Genomic DNA, 23,482 nt, shown 5'->3' on the forward strand with positions numbered 1-23,482 from the left:
GTTGGTGGACCTAAGCTCAGAAGTAAGTCTTATGTTTGATCACTACCATTTTTCTTAATTAGAATTTACTGCTATAGTTCCTTCTCTTTCCACCTTTACTTTGGGGTTCATTTTAGTTCTAAAAATCTTTTCTACCATCTCAGTGTTGTTTTTTTTTTCTCCCCTGAAGTGGGTGGCATATAAAAAAGGTGCAATTAATTCAGAGGTTTAAAATGTGCCTCTTGTGACAGTTATTTCCAAATAGCGCTGCATTCCCCCTGGCAGAATATTTGCTTCCTCCCTCTCCATTGTTTATTTATTTGATGTGAGAAAGAATAAGAAAGCAAAGACAGCAAACTAAGGGTGGAGGGTTTGCCTGGAAAATTCCCAGGAAGAAACAACTGACAAAATAATACCCTCTGAAACAGATGGGTCCTATGGAGAATTATGATTTCCATGTTCAAAACTCTTTCTCCGTACAAACATAGCTGGAAGCTGGTTTTAGCCGGTTTTTCCCTCAATGCTCAAGCAACCACTGAAATGACATAGGTGCCTTGAAGCTCCAGGGTTCACTTTAGATGCCTGGAAGTGTGGGTGTGTTTACCTGGAGTCCCAGGCTGGAATGGCTGCAAAAAGAGTGAAATTAATATGCAGAAGGAGCACTTGCCAGTGGCTCAGTGGTGAAGAATCCTCCAGCCAATGCAAAAGGCAGGGGTTCGATCCCTGGTCCGGGAGGGTCCCACATGCCACGGAGCAACTAAGCCCGTGCGTCACCACTACTGAGCCTGTGCTCTAGAGCCCGGAAGCCGCCTCTACTGAGCCCATGCGCCCTAGAGCCCAAGCTCTGCAACAAGAGAAGTCACTGCAATGAGAAGCCCACATATTGCAACTTGAGAGTAGCCCCTACTCATTGCAACTAGAGAAATGCCCTTGTGGCAATGAAGACCCAGCACAGCCAATAATAAATCAAAAAAATTATTTTAAAAATATGCAGAAGGGGACCTGGGAGATTTTGCCATCCTGGTTGCTGGCCACTTTCCTAGATTCCTAGGACATCCATTAAGATCTTTGATTTTAAACTTGTCCATTGTTATTAACAAGGTTTGAGAAATTTGTTCACAACTTCAAAGATTACTCTTTTTAAGGTAGCAATACAAGGCTCTTGGGCTATTTCCCTTCAAATGGGTGTTTATTGATTTTTTTCTGTGTCTAGTTTTGAGGAAGAAAGATCTGGTGCTTCTAAATTTTCTTTGAAGCACTTTTTAAAGGCATGGTAACAAATGCTGACTCTAGTAGGTGCCAATAAACGTGTCAACTGAATGAGTTTTAAAAAATGGAAACCCAAAGGAGCTTTGAACAGCAGGTGGGTGAGTGGTCTGAAAGTGGAAACACTGAGTTCTTGCACTGCCCTTATCTAGGACAGCATTAACAGCGGGCTGTTTCCCACCCGGCATTCCACTCTTTCTTCCCAACCCTGCCAGGGAAGTCAGTCTTGCCAGCTGTATCACCCAGGCCCCCTTGCTCTCTGGCGTGTCACTGGTCTTGTCCTGGGGATGACAGGTGGGGAACAGATTGAGTGAACCCTTCCCATTCCAGCCCTTGCTTTTTGTCTCACCATCCATTGTTTTTCTCTTAATCCTGCCGCAACTCTCTAAGTGGTCCCCTGCTAAGTTCTTGTCATTTGAACCATCTGGGGTGGCTTCCGCTTTTAGCCAGGCTTCTGATGCAAATGATAACAAGCTTTAGCAAACTGGAAATGGATTTCGAGCAGTGGGATAAAATTCTGAAACTCTGGGTCACACCAGCTGTGTCTGGCTTCTTCCTAAGAGGCTGTTAGTTGGAGAGAGAAGCAGGGAAGATGAACTGGTCCCCACATGCCTGGGCTCTTGTGGCCTGATGTTCCTTCTGATGAGAAGTGGAAGAACAGGGACAGTTCAAGTGGTCTTGAAGCCACTGTTGCAAGGGCTTAAAACGATTTTACCCACCAAAGGTATTAACGCACTTGGGGATAAAAGAACTTTGCTCACGACTCGACCAGCAATTTAATGAAAAATGGAGGGTTCTTTTGGTTTTAAATAGCCACTTGACAAGAAGGTAAAGAGACCCCTTAATGGGGTAGTGAGACCAGAGTCCAGGCTTCATTCTGCCGGCGGCACTGTCCTCACGACCTTGCAAGAAGCTAGAAATGTACATAATTGCAGAGGAAACTGCAAGACTACAGGAGAAAAGGAGGCTAGACCACGGTGGGGAATGACATCCACAGCCTTTCATATTTATATCTTATATATATATATATATATTACATCCAAGTATGACAGTCATTTGTACCATTTCCCAAGAGACACGGATGTTTCCAAGGCAAGGCAGGGCACGGGGAAAGGGGTAGGATGGGGGTCCGGCCCAGAGGAGGGGGCCGGGAGCTGCCTCACAGAAGCTGTAGGAGCTTCAGCGATTGTAAGAGGGCTGCAGGCTCGGCTGACGCCAGATACTGGCAGCAGAGCCAGTCCTCCAGCTCCACCCCGCGCCGGCGGTCCACCGCCTTCTCGGCGAACTTCATCATCATCAGGGCTCGCTTCATGTCGATCCAGTTATGTAGCGTGGCACACAGCGCCTCCTCCGAGGTGCCCGGCGGCTCCACCAGCTCACGCCGGGGCCCCCACAGCAGGCACTGCAGCACGCGCTTGGCCTCGCCGATGCGGATACGCTTGATTGGGTCGGCCTCCAGCAGCAGGTGGGCGAGCCGCTGCAGGCCTGGCGAGTAGAGAGACAGCGCGGGCAGCGGGGGCAAGTCCTCCTGCCGGTAGTCCTGCTCCCGGAGCTGTGCCCGCACCTCAAACGGGTTGGGCTGGTGGAGTAGCTCATAGATGAGGATGCCCGTTTGGAATTCGTCGAACTTGCGGTACTGGGAAGCAGACACGATCTCGGGAGCCAGGCGTGCCTGGCTCTTCTTCTGCTGCAGGTTGGCGGTGCCACCCGGCTTCTGCTTGGCCTTCAAGAAATTGCTGATGATAAGCCGGGGCAAGTGTTTCTCACTGGACCCTCCTTGAAAGGCGGGGGCGGCTGGAGGGGTGGGGGTGGCGCTGGTAGGGACAGTGGCTGAGGGGCCAGAGGACGGGGTGGCCGCAGGGGCGGGGGATGTGGTGGCCGGGGAGGGCTCGGGGGCGGCCTGGGGGGCGCAGTGCACCAGGAGCAGGTTCTCCAGGCACAGGTCTCGGTGGATGATCCCGTGCTCCTTCAGGTGCTCCAGCCCGTTGCAGAGCTGTAGGAGCAGGAAGCACACCCGCCGCTCGTAGACCTCGGGCTCAGACTGGTGGCTGGTGGCCAAGTCCCGCACAAAGTCCGAGGCGGTTTGGTAGGGCACCTCCCGAGTGATGACCACCACACAGTCCTGCTCCTGGGCGGGTGGATGTGAGGGCAGGGCAGATAGAGGATCCTTGTGTGCGTCGGGAGAGGTGAGCATGCTGGAGGGTACGGAGGCGACAAAGTGGCCACAGTCCTGCTGGATATTGAAGTGCACGGGCACTGAAGGGCTGCAGTAGGAGGCTGCCTTGGGCTCGGGGGTCTTGCAGATCTGTGGGGGAAAGCGGAAGTGAGGTCAAAAGCCAGAGCCTTCATTCTGTTCAGTAAACAGTGCCGGGACGTTTAGACATCCACACACAAATGGTGAACTTACACCCCCACTGCCCACTGCGCACACACCATTTAACTCAAAACGGGTCACAGAGACCTAGGTCACAATGGTGAGGCTTAGGTGTGAGAGCCAAAACATACACACTTTTGAAGAATACACACGGCAGAATCTTTGAGGCCTTAGGCTAAGCCAAGATTTCTCAGCAACCACACCAGAACCATGGTCCAAAAGACAAAAGGGTGGACAAACTTGACCTTATCAAATCTTAAAAGTTGTGTAGTTCAAAAAGTATTAAGAAAATTGGGAAGACAAGTATTAGAGTAGGAGGAAATATTTGCAAAACACATATCCATCCAGAATGTACCCAGAATTCTTGCAAAGCTGTCGTACGATAAATTATCCAATCAAAAAGTCAGCAAAAGATATTCACAAGCATTTCACCCAAGAACTATGTAAATGGCCATAAGCACATGAGAAGATATTCAACATCATGAGTCATAAGGGAAAGGCAAGTCAAAAACACAATGAGAGCCCAGGTGATGCCCACCAGAATGGCTGTACTAAAATGATAATACCAAGCGTCTATGAGGATGTACAGAAATGGGAAGTCTCAGATACAGCTGCTGCTAAGTCGCTTCAGTCGTGTCCAACTCTGTATGACCCCATAGACGGCAGCCCACCAGGCTCTGCCATCCCTGGGATTCCCCAAGCAAGAACACTGGAGTGGGTTGCCATTTCCTTCTCCACAGATACAGCTAGTAGGATGTAAAATGGTACCACCCCTTTGGAATACAGATGGTCAATTTCTTAAAAAGTTAAACCTAAAATGATCATATAATCCAGCCAGGATGAGTTCCCTTGTTAGGAAGACATCTCTCTGCCCACAACGTGGACTGGACAAATTCTCAGGAAGCCAGATAAGAGCTTCTTCAGGCAACCAGCCTCACTCCCCAGCCCCTGCACCTGACTTGGCAGCTACCTGACAGCAGATATGTTTGATCGCTGGGATATTCCCCTTTGGGGGAATCTCAGGGGCAGAGATGCAGGCCCTATACCTCTAGGACTTGGTCAAATTCTCTTAGGCTGCCCTGGTTTCTAGATCCAGGTTAATATGCCATGCCTACCAATTGGCACAATCCATGGGGCTGATTTTAGTGGAGCTGCTAAGTGCAAGCCACTCCTCCAAGGGTGAGTCATAGCAGCTGAAAGAAAATAGAAAGCTCTCCAGGGAATAGGGAAGCCCAAGGGCCCAAAGGCACCCTCTGAACTGAAGATGGAAATAAACAAGTGGAGGATCTCAGGTTCTCTGGGGAATTCCTATGCTGTATCTTTCCCTCTTCTTCTACATCTTTTTGTACTAATGACAGCGTCAGCCACCTAAGGATCCTGAGCAACAGGAATCTTCATCTGGTGGCTGCACAACTGAGAGTCTTGAGTCACACACAATGGCCTCCCATCAGGCCTGATCCCCTCTAATTAATTATACTGAAAGAGACTGCAGATGGTCTGTGGGCACTCCTCTGCAAAGGAGATGGTGCAGCCCCAGCCGTGCTTTGTAGAAGGGTAAGGATCAGTATGTAATCCTGAGAAGAAAGGCATCTGGCCCCATCTACAAAATATCACCCAGCAAACAATCTCAAAACAACCCTTCGGCTGCTGCACGGCTACACTTGAATGGCCATGGCAGTGTTTATGGAGTGCCACAATGCTTACAGGCGACGTTTTTAGAAGTTCTGTTGCAAGTGCCTTTTCAAAGAGATTTATTTATATTGCAGCTCTACAAACCTCAGCATGAAACCTGGCATAAAGGAGCTCAGCTACTAAGAAAACTTTTTAAAAGATAATCAGAGGGTTGGGGGGTCAGGGGGAGGGAACGCATTAATTTAGTGATCTCTCTTATTAGAAAAGTAGAATAGAAATAAAAGAGAAGCTCATTTTATCCCAGACAGTGTTTCCTCTTCCATTAACAAAAGTGATTTCAGGATACATGTCGAAAAGGCACTGCTATAGGTTCTTTCTTATCTGAGCCCAGCCAGCTATATTCCATTTTTAAATGGCAGTTTTCTGGAACATTGTCAGCTTGGGTGGTCCTCAAAAAACAGTCTAGTGTATAAATACCAACAACCACTGTGTATGGACCTGTTTGCAGTGCCATCCATGGATACAAGTGAGAGCTTCTCAACTACAACATACCCAGAAAACTTTCACATGGTGCCTATAAAGCATATTTACTGTAGTGTCTCTTTAAATCTCACTGAACAACTCGATGAGACAGATGTTACTACAGAGCAGGAAGCTGAAACTTTAAAAAGTTAAGTTATTTTGCGCAAGATTGTACAGCTGAGAAGTGTGCTGGAGGTGAAGAGCACGAGCTTTAGGGTGAAAAGGACCTTAGTTTAAATACGAACTCTGCAAACATTGGCAAGTTACCCTTGATTCTTGTTCTTTTCGGTTGGTCGTTATGTTCTAGTAAGTAGTCACAAACATGGAACACATGAATGCTGAACCACTGCTCCTAGGGAAATGCAACATGAAGTTCTTACAAATCTCTGGTCACAAGATGTTCATCAACTGGCCAGTGTATAACCCTGCTGTATGTGTGTTTCTGTTTAAAGACTCCTTATTCATAGATACTGTTGAGTATTTCAGCTGTGCTAACAGTGACTCATGGCTGACAGCAGTGTAGCTCATGCCTGAAAAGAAGCTGATCTAACACCCTCTCAAAACTGTATCACAATCTTCCCGACCTTAGGATCATGAGACAGGACTTCATTGCTTGGCATGGCCATTTTAAAGGGTGAAATCACCCTTAAAAAAAAAAAAAAAGTGTGAAGATGAGGCACTTGTTTATAGTATGAGAGCTGAGAAAGAAGGTGGAGAGTCCCTAGCACCTCAGCTAGGGATTTGTGTGTTGAATAACTCAGATCTCCCCAATTCTGCACATGGCCAGGAATAACCACTAAAGCACCCTGAGTTACAAAAAAATTTCAGCACCAAATTCACAAATATGAAATCCCCAAATATTGAGAATTGACTGTATTTATCTCAAAGTCTGTTTCTTCTCTGTATCTCAAGGGCAGTGTCCCTCCTCACAGGGCCACTGGGAGCATTAAAAGATACAACATAGACGCAGCTTTCAACACAAAGCCTAGCTCAGGTGAGCACCCACTGGGAAAGGTTGCTATGGTGACTGCTCTTGTGGGTCTGATGGTAACCTGGTGGTAGAGCCAGGCAATCCAGAGGTGGCTGGCAGGTAATTGTACAAACCCAGAGGGCGCAGCTGCCAGGCCTGGGATGCGTTTCCAAGGATCCTTTTCTCCAGGGTATCAAAAGCTTGAGCCCAGCAAAAACTCTCCTAGGGAGTCCAGGCAGTTTGCACAGAGATGTAAATGAAGGAGCAGAGTCAATGACAACTGGCCTGGATGAGATTCAAAATCAGTGAGCTGGTCCTCTGGCAAGACCTCACTGCCTCGAACAAAAGACGGGGTGCATGTTAACCAGTGGGGCAGCCCTGGGCAGGGCCCCTCAAGATCATTCTACAGAGTCAAATTAGGAGTGAAGGTAGAGGAGGTGGGTGAAAGGCTTCTCTTCCACCCCCACCTCCCCTCACCACCCCACAAGATCATTTTCAGGGGTTTGTGCTCAGGTTTTGGCTCAAGACCTTCACACAGACTGGTTCAGCTCCAATTTCAAAGGTTTCATTGAGCCAAGGCTTGCTTTAAACTTTGGTGCCTTGGCCTGCTTCGTGGTTGAAAATCTGGGCTAAGTCATGTCTGCGAAATAAAAAAGGCCCAGCCAACTTAACACAGGTCCCTAATTACTGGAGTTCTGGCTGACTGAGGCATGAAACAGCTTCGACAGCACACGTAACAAAGGCTTTTTCTCCTACCCTGTATTCGTGGAGCAGGGCTACACGAGCTGGCTTCACTCTCTCACTGCCACAGGAGGCAAAGCCCACAAACAGAGGAACCAACACGAGCCTGAGCAGGTGCGAGCCTGCAACCGAAGCTCCTGCATCCCAGATACGGATGAGCTCGGCCGCAGACAGGCGGCTCGGGAAGGAGCCTGCTCCCCTCCTGGGGAACCAGAGGATTCAGATGACTATTTCATCCAGAACCAGCACTAATGAAGTGGAACGGCGGCGCGTGCAGGAGTATGCTCTGCACCCCGCCTCCACCCCATTACCGTTCTAGGCACATCTCCAAATTGATGCTGCTGTTCCCTAGATTCTGAATACTTGAAATTCTTCTTCAAATTTCCTTTTCATAAAATATTGAGCTCCAATATAAAAAAAAGCTAAAATTTTAAAAAGAAATTTCCTTTTCACACGCTACAGAGATACACCCTGATCTGCCAAGGCTCCAGCAGAATCACAGAGAACACTGGGACTCTCTTCCTTAACAGGCCCAAGGTCTATCTGCTGGTTTCCTTATTATTATTATTTTTTGATATGGGCCATTTTTAAAGTTTTTACTGACTTGGTTTCAATATTGTTTCTGTTTTGGGTTTTTTGGTTGGGAGGCACGTGGGACCTCAGCTTCCTGACCAGGGATCAAACCAGCATCCCCTGCATTGGAAGGCGATGCCTTAACCACTGGACTGTCAGGGAAGTCCTTCCTTATGGTTTAGATTTCAGATGAAATGAACAACACTGCCTTCTAATCTTCTCTGGGAATGCGAATTTTCTGTACTGTTCTTCAGAATTGGCTAATGCTACATTATTACAGGAGGTCTTAGAATCCAAGCTGCACAACACAATCATGAATCTAAAAAACCAAACCGCTTGATCCAGAAGTTCAAGGGGTTTGAACTTAAACTAGACCTTGCGCTACGTGGCCCCTTGGGCCACATCACTTTCTACCCCATGGGCAAGAAGGATTAAAAGCCTGTCCCACCAGGCTTGTTCCTCCTCAAAATGGAGAGGTCAGCTGTCTCTTGACAATGAAGGAGCCCCCAGGTCCAGCCCCAGGAGGCAGGGGACAGTAACTGATGCACCTGAACACAAGAAATGTTCAGGGTGGAAGCAGAGTGATGATTCAAAGATCATTTTCTCAGGTCCACTGGGTCAGCAGAAGCAAAGAACTTCCTAAGGGCACCTCTACCCCCTTGACTTTCAAGGAGCTCAAATTTACATCCCTTCATTGCATAGGTACAGATCCCGGGCTCTGGGCTGCCAGTGATGACCAGGCTGACCACATTCAGCTCGCTCTTTCCTCCACTGAACACGTGCACACAAATCACACTGCACCATGTCCTGGGCCAGGCAGAGCGAACTCACCGAGCATTTCCAGGAAATGACCCTCCTCTGGGAGGTGGCCGAGGGGACAGGACTTCTCAAGCCACAGGGCTGCCAGTCAGGACTGCCAGCTGCATGGCGGGGGGGCGGGAGGTCGGGGTGAGACCTACCTTCACGGCATAGGTGCTGCCGGGGTCCTCGGAGCAGGTGGCGCAATAGTAAATGGCATCCCCCGAGTCACAGCAGGGCTTGTTACAGGTCAGCTTGAACAGGGACCAGTTATTCTCGCTGAAGTGCAGCTCCTTCTTCTGGCCGCCCATGAAGAGGTCCTCACACCTGGCCACGAGGCGGACCAGGGACTGGGCATAGAGGCCCCCCAGCTTGGCGTAGGTGCCCTCCTTGCTGCTGATGCTGTTCAGGAGGCTGTGGAGCTGCAGCTGGGTGCTGCCCGCCGAGGCCTGGCTGGACACACTCAACTGGGAGGGCGAGGCAGAGGAGACCCCTTTGCCCTGCAGGCCTTTGCTGCCCCCCAGCCCTGGCGTGGGGCCCCGGTGGCCACTGCCTTTGGAAGTTTTCTCCAGCGGCTCGGAAGCGGAGAAGACGTGCTGGTGGCGGCCACCAGGGCCTGAGGCGTAGCTGAAGTGGGAGTCCTCATGGGTATAGACGTTAGTCTCCGAGTGGCTGAGGTTCAGCTTGGGACTTGCTGTTCTCGGTTTGGGGGAGCCCTGGGTCCAGAAGAAGCCATCGGGGGAAGAGGCCGCCCGACTCACGAGCTTCTTCTGGGGAAGAGGTGGGGGCTGCAGGAGGTCACCGGGGGACACATCCTCGGTGGAGCCCGAAGGGAAGGGGACGGGGGCAAAGAGCTGCTTCCTGCTGTTGGTGGGCGAGTGAGCTGGCTCAGATGATGGACCTGAGAGAGAGAAACAGAAATTCTCAGGCTAGAAATCCATGCTGCTCAGTTCCAGGATCCTGTGGGCTTTTTTTTTTCCCATCAAAGTAATTTATTTTATATTGTTTTTATTTATTTCTTGAAAAGACAACATATGCATATGAACAAATTAAAAGTGCAAAAAAGGTATACAATGCCAATGAGTCTTCCTCCTATCTGGTCCCTCAGTATCCAGTCCCTCTAATCTAAAGGAAACCACTGCTGGCAATTTCTCACGCATCCTTCTGGAGATCCGCCAAACAACCAAAACAAACACACACGCAACATACACACGTTTACACAAAGGAGAGCAAACAGTGCCCCCTGATCCCAATATTCCTTTTCTTCATTTGCCTCTATGGATTGGAGACAGTCCACATCGGATGATGTCCAGGTGTAGTTCATTCTTTTTAACAGGTGCCCCATATTATATCATTTTATGCAAGTATCATAATTTGGGGGATGGCTACTTATGTTGCTTCTAATATGTGGCAAACGATGTTACAACAGCAACAACAAACTTGAACATGTGTGGCTCGGCTGGATTTTTTTCAAAAAGTCAGTTTATAGAGGGTAGTGTTTAGCTGCAGTATAATGCCTCCTTTTAATGTGTAATTCTATGAGTTTTGACAAACTCCCTGATGGCCTGGGGGACAGGGCAGGCCAACAGACATTTTAGAAAGCAGACAATGGTGGTGGTGGTTTAGTCATTAAGCTCTGTGCATCTCTTTCGACCCCCTGGACTGTAGCCCGCCAGGCTCCCCTGTCCATGGTTTTTTCCATGCAAGAATGCTGGAGTGGGTTGCCATTTTCTTCTCTGGGGATCTTCCCAACCCAGGGATTGAACACGAGTCTCCTCCATTGTGGGCAGGTTTTTTTTTTTTTAACCACTGAGCCACCAGGGAAGCCTAGAGGGCATAGGAAGGTGATTTTATAAAAGCAGCAGCAGAAAAGTGAGTGGTTCCTAGGCCCCTGAGTTCCCAGAGTGGTGCACATGGATACTGATATGATTCTGGGAAAGTTCCGTCACTGGCCCAGGTCTCCACAGCGCACAGGTACGTCCAGAAACATCACAGAAGGTGAGATGGATGGCCAACCTAGACAGAGTGAAGACTGGACTTAGTCTTCATATCACTGCATGAAATGGAGAGTTCACAATGAAACAAGAGTTCAGGTAAAAAAACATTTAAGAAAAGGTACTGACATTGGAGACAAGGAAGTGCCATCTGAAATAATACTCATTTATTTCATTCTAAGAACAGATTCAAAGATGTAGCCACTATTTTAATAAAAGCTTTTAGGGGGATTAAAAGAAACCCATTAACTGTATCCATATGTGGTAAAATGCATGCTATTATCCTGAAGGTTAAAATGTGAAAGAAACAGGGGTCTCGGATTTAAGGAAGTGGACACTTATGATGTGCACCCGTCATTTTCAGGGGGGCCCCAACCTCCAGGATCTAATGGCTGATGACCTGAGGTGAAGCTGATGTAATAATAATAAAGTGCACAGTAAATGTAATTTGCTTGAATCATCCCCAAACCATCTCACTCCCCACCACCCACAGTCTGTGGGAAAATTGTCCTGCAGGAAATCAGTCCCTGGTACCAAAACAGTTGGGGACCACTGTGACTGTGCATGTCCCCTCCTAAGGGCAGGGCATGCAGTACCTCTCTGCACCCCTCTCCTCTCAGCAGGACGACTCGAGTGAAAGACGCACAACGGACACAGAGGCTGAGACCCGTGGAGAGAGCCCCACAGGGAGGCCACTGTTAGTTCTGTGTCACTTCACTCGAGGCCTTTGTAGGGCTGCTTGTGCATATGTGATAGCTGTTCACGCCTGAGTCTCTCTCTGCTTTCTCCAGCCAAAGTGGGACAGAAGTGGCCGGCACCAAGCCTCTCATGGGGCAGGGTGCGGGGTGGGGGGTGGTTTCCTTACTTAAGATGCTTCTCCATAGGCAAGAGAGAGCAAGGTGGATGACCACGTCCTCAGGCGTTGATATCCGTGCCCCAGCCTCACTGACCAGCACCAGTGAGCGACAGCAGAGCAAGCCCAGTGCAAAGCCCCCAGAAGGACAGAGTTAGTACACACAGCTCGTTGAACCCAGGAGCTGGGAACCAGGTTCAGGCAAAGAGAAGTATTATCAACACTCAGAAGATAAGGCTGGGAGAGGAGTGGAGTGTGATCAGAGTTCCGGTCAGTCAGCCCTGATGTTCACTGGAAGGACGGATGCTGAGGCTGAAACTCTATTACTCTGGCCACCTGATACGAAGAGCCAACTCATTAGAAAAGACCCCAATGCTGGGAAAGATTGAGGGCAGGAGGAGAAAGGGATGACAGAGGATGAGATGGTTGGATGGCATCACCGACTCAGTGGACATGAGTTTGAGCAAACTCTGGGAGATGGTGAAGGACAGGGGAGCCTGGCGTGCTGCAGTCAGCCCATGGGGTCACAAAGAGTTGGATATGACTGAGCAACTGAACAACAACAACCAGCAACAGGGACACCCTGCCTATGACTCCTGGTCCCCAGTTCAACTGGCCAGGGAGGTCTGTGACAAATCAGTTTGTGGACTAGTCCCCTCTTTTAGGCTCATGCTTATACCCACCCCCTTATCTGGTGTGCTTTTCTTGCCTTCCTTGTACGGCTCTCACCACATTCCTTTCTGCCTCTACCCTGATCTGAGGGTGCACAGAGAGATGTCAGCTGTCAATCTTACTCAGCTGAGTTTCCTCATTTAAAGCTGACCAGGCTGCATCCTCAGGAAGGCCCCTTCCAAAACTAATAGTCTACAATTTCAGCCACTCTTTCCATTTTCAACAGCTCCTCATGTGTATTCTGTCTCAAAGCTGCCCCCGAAAGAAAATACCTCTATACTGATGGTTATCTGGCTTCCTCTGTTCCTCTAGTTCTAGCTCTCCTATGCTGTGGCTGGAAAACTTTTCAGAATAGCAGGAATCTTAAAATATATATATATATAAAATCAGGGACACTTCTTACCCTGGATTACCAGAGAAAACCAAGAGTTTGTGCTTTAGCACAAAAAATAACGTGTGTGTTCAGGCAGTTGGAAGGAAGTGATTTTTCTCTCCTTTGCCCTGTAGGTGTTCCCTTGCTTTCTTGTGGGAACTGTGAGTCAGTGGCTTTGATGAGATCTAGATCCTGCAACCTCTGAACTAAGTTGGGCCAGGAGTACTGGATATTAGAAGGAGGCGTGGCTTCAAGGATTAGTGTGTAGGCTGGCTCCTTTTACTGTATTTCTTAGATGTTAGGTGTTTGGCACCCAGCAAGTACTGCCTAAAGCGCCGAGTGGTCAGATGATGGCACTGCGCAGGAAGGCTCCCAGCCAGGCACTTGCCCGGCGGATGCACAGGACTACACGACAGACCTCATCCAGAGAAGTGAGGCTCCCCGGAAACGTGCCCTTTCCCTGTATAACTGGGCATTACATACGTGTGTGTGCGTGCGTGCATGCTAACTCCCTTCAGTCGTGTCTGACTCTTTGCGACCCTCTGGCCTATAGCCTGCCAGGCTCCTCCATCCATAGGATTCTCCAGGAAAGAATATTGGAGTGGGTTGCCATGCCTTCCTCCTGGGGATCTTCCCGACCCAGGGATCAAACCTGTGTCTCCTGCATTGGCAGGCGGGTTCTTTACCACCACCTCCACCTGGGAAGCCCTTTACATACACACATTGTGATTTTTTTCAAATGAAAAAAATCACCTAGTTTGGTAACAGGCACCCCACCTTCTGTCCTGAGGCATTCTTAATCCACGCTTCAGACTTGGATCCATGACTGATGAGAAGACCGTAATTCTCTCTGATGGCTCCCAAGCACCACGGGATTGAATAAATAACATCTCAGCTGTTAATATTCTTAGGGCTTCTCAGAAAGAGATGTCCACGTGTGACCCTTCTCAATGAAAGTGTGATTTCTCCACCGCAAGACAGGCAGCAGCCGTCTTCTATGGAATCACAGGGAGCCCCCGAAAGCCCATTCTGGCTCTGTCATGCTCTTGATTCTTCCGTGGGGCACCTCCTCAGAAATATGGCTGTGACCTTGCAGAGGCTAGACTCTTACTATGTGTGGCAGCTGCCACCCTCTGCATTTAGAAGAGCCAGAAAGAAGACGGAACAAACATGCCTTGACACCTAAAATAGTCTCAAAACTCCCAAGCAAGCCACTGGTTTAGAAAAATGTGCCTAAAAAAATCATGAAACACTTTGGCCAACAGCCCATATTCTCAGGACTTGGATCCAAGGGTGCACGAGACAGAGTCAAATATATCCTGGGGTTTTAGGCTGGTGTTAGGTCACTCTGTTTCCAAATTCTGGCTTACAATTAAGGGTATAAAAAGGGTAAGAATGGAAAATACTTTCCTGGGACGTCTGCCTACATCACAGTTACATCATTGGTAGTTTTTTAAAAATGACTTTGGGTACTAATAGGGCCAGAGAGCTACAAACCCCATTTCCTAAGTTTTCCTTTCAGTTTTCAGTTCTGCATATCAAGCCGGTAGCTAGCTATACAGCAGAACTGCTCTGCATCTCTTTAGTGCCTGTGCTTCAGAGAAAAATGTTTCCTCGGACAAAACTATCGCTTGGTGCACAGGGTGGGATCTCAGAACAACTGACGGGAAGGTGAACTCATTTGGTGCCATCCTATTTAGAAAGCAGAGAAGAGGAACCAGGATTTCAACGGTCCGGAAAAAGAGCTTAACTCCTATGCAGAAACGCAGGCCAAAAGTTCAACCCCAGCACTGTGAGGTTTTCTTATTATAGAGTCCTCTCTTCTGGCTGGGTTTTAATAGGTACTTTCATTGTTCTCTACAGCCAAAATGAGAGCTGGGCTGCAGGAGGAAGTGGTCAGTCCAGTTTTGAAACGTATAAATAAGCCCGTGTGGCTCCTTTGGTGCCCGGCTCTGCCTTCTGACGGCGGATGTAAAGGACTGAATGACACAGACCTTGACAGCAGGGAGGCCAGAGCAAATGTGGGGACAAAGGGCAGGGTCCCAGCTAAGAGCCCCCCCGCCCAGCTCCAAACTTTAGCTTCGGCATCTGACTGTTCTCCACCTTGTAAAGGAAAGTAAATGGAATTTTCTTTTGTTCGAAACACTTAAGTGTTTTTTGGATCTTTTTTTAAAATGAGGGTAAGAGGAAATGACTGGCTGGCTGGAAATGACTGTATAGATTAATCCATTCATTCACTCATATTTCCTGAGCACCTACTACAGGCAAGGCAGAGATGGAGAAACCTCGTCCGCACCATGGCCTGCTTCAACCCCTACATGTTCAAGGTGAGAAACTGAAGCCATCGGTGGAGGCCAGCATCTCACAGGAAGTGGTAGTCTTGCAGATTTTGGCCAAAACCCCTCCCCACCCTTCCAGAAGATGTTAAGGGTTGGGGTGGAGGGTATGTTTTAGACTCACAGAGAGTAATTTTTTCCTCCAAAGGAAAACTGTACAAGCTCTTGTTTGGTTCTACAATCAAAATAGACTAAGCTCTATTTTGTTGTTGTTGTTTTGTTAAAAGAAGGCATATGGCATTTCTTCAAGAGGAATGCTTACTTTTTCAAGAAGGCAAACGTGGTCTGAAAATGGAAACACATTATTAGCATTTTACAGTTGTATGGAAAATGCAGCATTTGTGAGATGTTTCTCTGGACTGCTTCAGCATCCCAAGAAACAGTGATTAAGATGGGTAGGCCACTGACACGCAAAATGGGGAAGCACTTTCTGTTTGGAAAACAGGTTCATGGAAAATATTTCATGTCTACAGCCCGTATGTGCTTCCAGAATCATGATTTTTCCCATTATAACACAATCACTAAGGGTTTGCTTCCAAATTAACAGTAAAATTAAATGTTCAAGGCACTTTTGCATGCCACTAATGGAAGCATAAATTGACATTTTTAGAGGTTAATTTGGTAACATCTATTTTAAAATGCATATATGTTTTAACATATCAATTCTACTTCTAAGAAGTTATCTTACAGATATGCTCAGCAAATTATCTCAGTGTGTGTCCCAGGATGCTACTGTAGACTTCTAATGAAAGGAACCGACATATGCATCGACAAGAGGAGGGTTTAACTCATTCAGACAATGAAACAATACGCACCATGAAAAGAAAATGACGTTGACCTAGAGGTTCTGATTTGAAGGACTTCAAGATACAGTAGGTACAAAAGTGTGTAGAACTGAAGCTTATGATATTTGGAATATGGATACAAATTTGTGGGATGATTTAGAAAAAATGTTCCAAGTGGAGGTGGGAGCTGGGGTGGGAGTGTCTGAAGACTGGCTTTTCATTTTATATCTTTCTCCACTGTTTAGATTTGTATCATAGACATGTACGGACTTTACTGAAATAACATACGTTTTTAAATTTAGTTTAAAGGGAATAGCTCAATCTAAGATGAAGCTTTACATGTGGTGATATTGTGAGGGCTCAGGCCACACTTAAAAATGAGTTATCTTTTCTTTAGGATAATTTCTCCAACCTTTACTAATAGATCTTTCAGAACAGAACCCATTACTCAGTCTATCTCCATGGAGGGCTGAGAGGAGAGATACAGTGTTAGAGCAAAACACGGATGGAATATATTAGACTGAACCCATCCAGTTAGGATCAAGTGTTCTAACAAGCCTGCTTAATTAATAGAAAACACACTATTTTTGGTTTAGAAGTTTTAGATGTCTTTTTCAGGACCACCATTTTTTTTTTTTTTTTTGGGTTGCTTCATGTAGCTTGCAGGATCTCAGTTCCCTGAAACAGGGATTAAACCCAGGCCACAGCAAAGCCCAGAATGCTAACTACTACACTGCCAGGGAACTCCCAGGACCACCTTTTTGAAAATACTGTTTCTTCTTACAGAGGCTCGGGTAATAGCCTGAGTGGGTGAGCAAGAGCTCAGTGAGGGTGAGGCTGATGTATGCTCTTTGTGGACTTTCTGTCTCCCCTTGACAGGTGAGTCCCACCCCCTTGCTGGCTGACTTTTCCCTGTAGCACTTATTGCTGTCTGACACACTGGCCACCTGAGTTCTTTATCTTCCTCGCTATCCATGTCTCCGCACTAAACTGTGAGCTCTATGAAGGAAGGGATGCGGCACCTTCTCTCCCTGCTGTGTCTTCAACATCTAAAATTGTACTCAATCCACAGTTTGCGTGGGACTTCCCAGGTGGCTCAGTATTAACTGATTCTTTAGAATCTGCCTGCCAATGCATGAGACGCAGGAGACCCAGGAAAGATCCCTGGGTCAGGAAGATCCTCTGGGGAAGGAAATAGCAACCCCCTCCAGTATTCTTGCCTGGGAAATCCCATGGACAGAGGAGCTGGGCAGGCTACAGTCCATGGGGTCACAGAGTCCGACACAACTGAGCAACTAAGCATATCGTGACTGTGTTAATGTCTATATTTTAAAAATCCTCTTGGCATTATTATTGAGAAATGCAAGCTCACTACTGTCAAGATAGTTAATGAACTTTCTGTGCCTCTAGTTTGCCAGTGACAAAAATCAGAACAGAAACACTGCCTGGGTATATTTCTTCAAGGGAGTTTATAGTCACTACTGTCTGGTTATTTAGACCTCTCATCTATCCCTTGTGACCACATTTTCAGTTCAATCGGAGATGGGAGCCTGGCATCCATGATGTTTTTTTAACTGTGGAACTCTTAATTGAAATGTTATCCTACATCAAAAGGGAAAATGATCTTAATGCAATTATGAGGTTTGCAATATTTAAAAGTAACCATTTAAAAGCACATGAGTCCCCTGATGACCATTCCTCCCACCCCCGTCCATCCATTCACTCCAGATGACCTTCCCCTTGGCAGCGTTCATAGATCTGTCCTTACACATGCAGTTTGTCCCTCCCTACCCAAGCATAAACCTGACAACTGCTTAGATGGATTTTTCCTTTCACCGAGTTGACCCACTGTTCAATGGAACTGGCCACATGGACAAATGGGATAACAGATGTGCTCAGAAGAGTAAGAAATGCGACACAAGCACAAAGAGCTGAATTAACATTGATATAAAAATATTTTGTCAAGTTTAGACAAACTCGTTTTTTTAAAAATGCAACAAAGTTACAGCTTGCAATTATGTGTTTATTTTTCTTATAAAATTAAAAACTTTTGCAGGGGGTGGGGCACAAAACCTGAATAGAAGAAAACTAACTTTCACCATGAACCCAGATGAGTTTCCAAGAAGTTTCTAAAAACTACTACTATGCTACATGCCCTGGAATGACTTTGTCTTCAACTCACTCAGGCTTGCTCATACCACAGACTCAGAGTCCACAAAATGCGTCATTTTCATGAGTGAATTCTTACTGACAAAATCAATAATCGAATGGTCTCTTTTGATTTGGAATATAATATTAAAGAGGTTGATGCTACATTCTTGAATTAATTCTTCCTCTCCTGTCTTGGTTCCCTGTCTCAGCTTCGGCACTGGATGCCAAATAGTAACAAAAGGCACGATGGGTAAGTATTTCTGCTCCAAGGTAAAAGTGAGTAAGGATCCATGGGACGAAAAGCTCACTGTTCAACAACAGATTGAAGCCAGCTGCCTTGGCTAATGATGAGTGGCTAAATGAAGGGTTTCTTACATTTCATGACTGGCGGTTCTGGAGAGTCTCCAGATTAATGTTTAAGAGACATTAAAAAGGAGAAAAGAGAGAGAGAATTCCTGTGGTCTCTTGCCAGTTTCAAAGCAGGGTTCTGGGTACAGAGCCATATGTAGGAGCAGCAGATAGAAACTGGTTTGCTCTGACGAGCCAGAGTCTGGTTGAGAAGGTATTGGGTTGGCCAAAAAGTTCGTTTGGGTTTTTCCATAATGTGTTACAGAAAAACTTGAACGAACTTTTCGGCCAATGCAATATATACCTTTTGGTTATTCCAGGAATCTGGATTTTGAGGGGTATTTCCACTGACTAGCTCACAGTAAAAGGATAACCATGAAAATGTATCCTTTTTAAAAAATCGAAGCATAGCTGGTTTTACAGTATCATCTCAGTGTCAGACGGACAAGTGTTCATTTTAATTCTAAAAGTCAGAGTTAGGTGTCACCAACATACTCATAAACCCCCAAGTGGCTCCCTACTTCCAAATTCCACAGACTGGTTTGGAGAGCTTTGCACCAGCCTGCCCCCAGCCTCCCACCACCTCGGAGACTAGTGCCCCTCATTCGCTTCCACTGAAGTGTGTCAGGCTGGTCTCACCCTTTTGCCCTGTGCATCGCTAACCTTGTGCCTTTTTTTTCCTCCTGAATTGATTCCTTAACCTACAAAATCCCCTCTTCCTCCCACTACCTCCTCAAGTTTAACCACTCTTGACACAAGAGCTGAAGTCTCATCTCCTCAGGAAGCCTCCTCTGAACCCTCCACCAGCCCTCACTGATTCTTCTCTCTCTGGACACTTTCATAAACACTCTTGTTCTGAGCAGCCCAATTTGCCTGCTTACTGCATCCACCCATGGGTCAGGAATTTTAATCTTACCTTCCTGGCTAGACGGTAAGAGCCCGAGAGCAAACGTCATGATTTGCTGGTTCTGAGAAGAAAAGTGCTGGAGCAATTTAGTCCAGTTCTCACCAACACGAGCTGGTGGGTGGCAGATGGAAGACCCTCCCACAGAATTGCTCAGAATCCCAAAAGAGCAGGTCCCTGCGGACCAGCACAGGGTCTAATGGTTCACATACCCTGCCCAGCCCTCCACAGAATAATGTGCTTTGTAGAAATTTCTGCACAATCGAAGCGGGGAAGGAAAAAGATAGATGCCCAGGACAACCTGTAGAGAAAGAAAATGTTCTTTTGCCACATCCCACCCAAATCAAGGCTAAGATATTTCCTGTTTTTAAGTCAGAGCTATTGGAAGTTTCCCATCAGAACACACCACAGACTGACTTCTATGCTTCTGTCTGAGTGGCACTAATCTTTTAGATAGAAAAATGTTGGTGACAGTAAATTCACACTGGAACTTTGTACTCTAAAAATGCCTACGGAGAATAAATATTTCCTTAGGACTGAGAGGGTCATGATAGCACATGTTCAAATCTATCGTGCTAGGGCAAGTCGATGAGAAATATAGGAGTCAACACACACACACACACTCACACAAATGTTAAAGGCTGAAGGTTCTAATACTACCCATCAAAACTACCGGGAAGCGTTATCCCTCATTTTCCCTGGGGGAATTGGTTCCAGGAATCCCCTGGGATACCAAAATCCATAGATGTTCAAGTGTCTTATACAAAACAGCAACAGAGTACCGTCAGCCTGCTGTATCTGCAGGTTCTGCATCCATCGATTTAACCAAAGATTTAACCTTGGGAACCTGTTCGAATCTGTGAATTCAGAGCCTGCAGATATGGGGGTGGGGGGTGGGGAGGCAACTGTATACCCAATCAGGACATGTGTACATGTGTGATCAATTGCTTCTGACTCTTTGCGACCCTAGGGACTGCAGCCCGCCAGGCTCCTCTGTCCATGAGATTCTCCAGGCAGGAACACTGGAGTGGGTTGCTGTGCCCTCCTCCAAGGGATCTTCCCAACCTAGGGATCGAACCCATACCTCTTGCTTCTCTTGCATTGGCAGGTGGGTTCTTTACCACTAGTGCCACCTGGGAAGCCCAATCAGGACATACCCACATATGAAGCCTTAGAGCTTTATCCAGAGGCTCTGGGATTGGTGGTGGTCTAATGAAGCCTCCATGGTTTAATTCAACAAATACTGATACAAACACCTGCTGTGCATCCAAGTAAGTGTGTGCATGCCTGTGAAAGAAAAGGAGAGACAGAGGGTGGAGGGAGAGGGAACTTGGGATTGCCATTGTGAACCAATCCTGAGGATAGAAATCAAGTGCAGACCTATATATATAATGACTCATTACGCAGGAGTCAAGAGTCTTTCAATATGCTTCCGACCTCCCACCGTATTGCCATGTGGATGTACTATGTGTGATTGGAGAGGGAGATATGGGGTGAAGCACCTTGCCATAAATTCAACAGGGGGTAAGAATTTCTCTGGTGGTCCAGTGGTTAAGATGCCACCTTCCAGTGTGGGGGTGTGGGTTCCATTTCTGATTGAGGAATTAAGATCCCACATGCCATGCAGTGGGCTTCCCTGGTAGCTCAGCTGGTAAAGAATCCACCTGCAATGCAGGAGACCCCAGTTCAATTCCTGGATCAGGAAGACCCCATGGAGAAGGGATAGGCTACCCACTCCAGTATTCATGGACTTCCCTGGTGGCTCAGACAGTAAAGAATCCACCTGCAATGTGGGAGACATAGGTTTGATCTCTGGGTTGGGAAAATCCCCTGGAGGAGGGCATGGCAACCCACTCTAGTATTCTTGCCTGGAGAATCCCCATGGACAGAGGAGCCTGGTAGGCTATAGTTCATGGGGTTGCAAAGAGTTGGACATGACTGAGTGACTAAGCACAGCATAGCATATGCTGTGCAGTGCAGCCAAACAAATAAATAAATGAAAATAAAGAGAACTCTTACACACACACACAAAAACTCCTCGGTAGAGTCTATTTTGTGGGGAAAGTGGGAGGTCTAGCTCAATGCTTCCGAATCTCGGCAATTAACCCAGGCCTGGCCCTCCAGGCTCAGGAGAACCTAAGCCTCTCCATCAAGGTCAAATGTGTTACCTCCGGCGCTGCAGGTCCTGGAGTCGGAGGCCAGGCTGTCCGTGGAGCCCGTGGTGAAGCTGACGTGGACGCCCCTCAGGCTCTCGGCGGAGCCCTGGCTCACTTTCTCTAAATCAGAGCTGCTCTTATTCATTTTTAAAAGGTGCCTGGAAAATGTAGAAACAAACGATAAAAGTAATTAATTTGGTTTCTGTTAAAAAAAAAACAGCCAATGGAGTATGAACCTACTATGCTCTTGAAGCCTGACCAGTGCTGGCAAGTTCTGAAAAAATAATTTGGGGGAAGACAGAACAGGGGCTCTTCTGAAACCTTATACACATGAATGGCAGGTGATTTCTTGAGTGTGATTAAAGATAAGTGAGTCTATTAAATTTGGAAAAGCCCCCAAACCATGATTTGGGAGGAACTGCCTTCATACTCTGGCCCTCTCTGCCAAAACATGTATGTCAGCTATTATACCACGTGTCATCTCTACAAAGAAAAACTGAACATTATCATACAAGCCAACGTACAGAGATATACAGAGATTGGGGAGGTTTTGCAAGATCACAGGACAAATGAACTGTGGACCAAAAACAAAAGATTTCTCCTGTGCCTGGTACTCTCTTGATATAGCTTCAAAGGGTCTAGCTTGTTCCATGGAGTTAAAGGAAACATTATTTCAATTTTAACTAGATTTGTAGTGCAATGCTTAGATAGAACCATATTAAACCTTATACCAAAACTATGGAATGAATCTGCCCTTAGGCTTTCTATGAAATCTTTGATTGTCTCTAAGATAGAATGACTGTCGCATTGGGGACAGGAATATCAAGTTCAAGAAAAGAACCTCGCCTTGGAGAAAATGGTTCCCTTATCAAGTAGAAGGTTTAGCTGATTGATTTCCCTCTTTCCGAGGACCACATGAATATTCACTCTGACCTGACATTTCCCCACACAGTGGGACAGGCCACAGTCAATCCAGCCCTTTCCCTGTTGGTGGTAACCTAGATTTGTCTGGACTGATATCTCCTGATGACACCCTCTCCCACCACGGTGGATCTATATCTCACTATCTGCTGTAGGAAATACACAAAACAGTATTGATTTGGTATCAGAACTGCCTTATTTAATGCACATGACCTTACAGCCAAGAATGTATTGATTGTTCTTTGTGTTCAGCATTGCCCAGCCCTGTATGATCCTCGCAGGCAGTGGAATCTCTTGTTCATTAACAGAAAAGTTTAGAGAAAGTTTGCTTCCATGAAACATGTTCTCCAGAAATATGTTTCTCTCCCCACCTCCTATTCCTAGGACTGCATTTTTAAAAGTTTTAAATCTATTAAAACTAAATATGACAGTGATGGCAATGTTACAAGTAATAATATTCTTTACATTCCAAAGTCACTCTAGGGGCCTTGCTGCTGCTAAGTCGCTTCAGTCGTGTCCGACTCTGCAACCCCATAGATGGCAGCCCACCAGGCTCCACCGTCCCTGGGACTCTCCGGGATTCTCCAGGCAAGAATACTGGAGTGGGTTGCCATTTCCTTTTCCAATGCATGAAAGTGAAAAGTGAAAGTGAAGCTGCTCAGTCGTGTCCGACTCTTAGCGACCCCATGGACTGTAGCCTACCAAGCTCCTCTGCCCATGGGATTCTCCAGGCAACAGTACTGGAGTGGGTTGCCAGTGCCTTCTCCCTAGGGGCCTTGGGGATATCAAATCTTAGAAAGTGCTATGGTAGTAGATTATCTTTATTTTACCCTCTGGCAAAATATCGTCATAGAAGGTTTCATAAAATATTTTTATCCATCCTCATCAGATCCAACAACAGTGGTTTTGCAGATGAGGCCAAGATATGAAGTTGTGAATAACGATAAGTTCTCAGTCTAGGGGGAAAAAAAGCTAGGTCTCTCTGGCAATCCAACCACATCAGAGTGGCCCGGCAGTCTCCTGGTCTACAGGCTCAGAAAATTGCCATGGGAGGAATTCCAGCACCACAGCTGCTGAGCTGGTGCAGAAAAACACCAGAAGAAATGTATATAAATAGAGAAAACAAAACAAAAA

General features: G+C 46.8%; 1 protein-coding gene across 4 annotated transcripts in view; it reads right to left on the minus strand.

Annotated features, from left to right (window-relative positions):
* Positions 1 to 941: 941 nt before the first annotated feature.
* PRAG1 (PEAK1 related, kinase-activating pseudokinase 1) overlaps positions 942 to 23,482 on the minus strand; it is a 47,378-nt gene continuing 24,837 nt past the window's right edge. For all 4 annotated transcript variants that reach the window (XM_040243187.1, XM_040243188.1, XM_040243189.1 and 1 more), the window contains 3 exons: positions 21,440 to 21,585; positions 9,017 to 9,756; positions 942 to 3,550 (listed from right to left, as the gene is read on the minus strand). In XM_040243187.1, coding sequence (XP_040099121.1) covers positions 2,405 to 3,550; positions 9,017 to 9,756; positions 21,440 to 21,585 — 2,032 coding nt within the window. In that variant the 3' untranslated portion in view covers positions 942 to 2,404. The remainder of the gene's footprint in view (positions 3,551 to 9,016; positions 9,757 to 21,439; positions 21,586 to 23,482) is intronic.

Source organism: Oryx dammah, unplaced genomic scaffold (genome assembly GCF_014754425.2).
Source record: "Oryx dammah isolate SB20612 unplaced genomic scaffold, SCBI_Odam_1.1 HiC_scaffold_7, whole genome shotgun sequence".
Lineage (NCBI taxonomy): Eukaryota > Metazoa > Chordata > Mammalia > Artiodactyla > Bovidae > Oryx > Oryx dammah.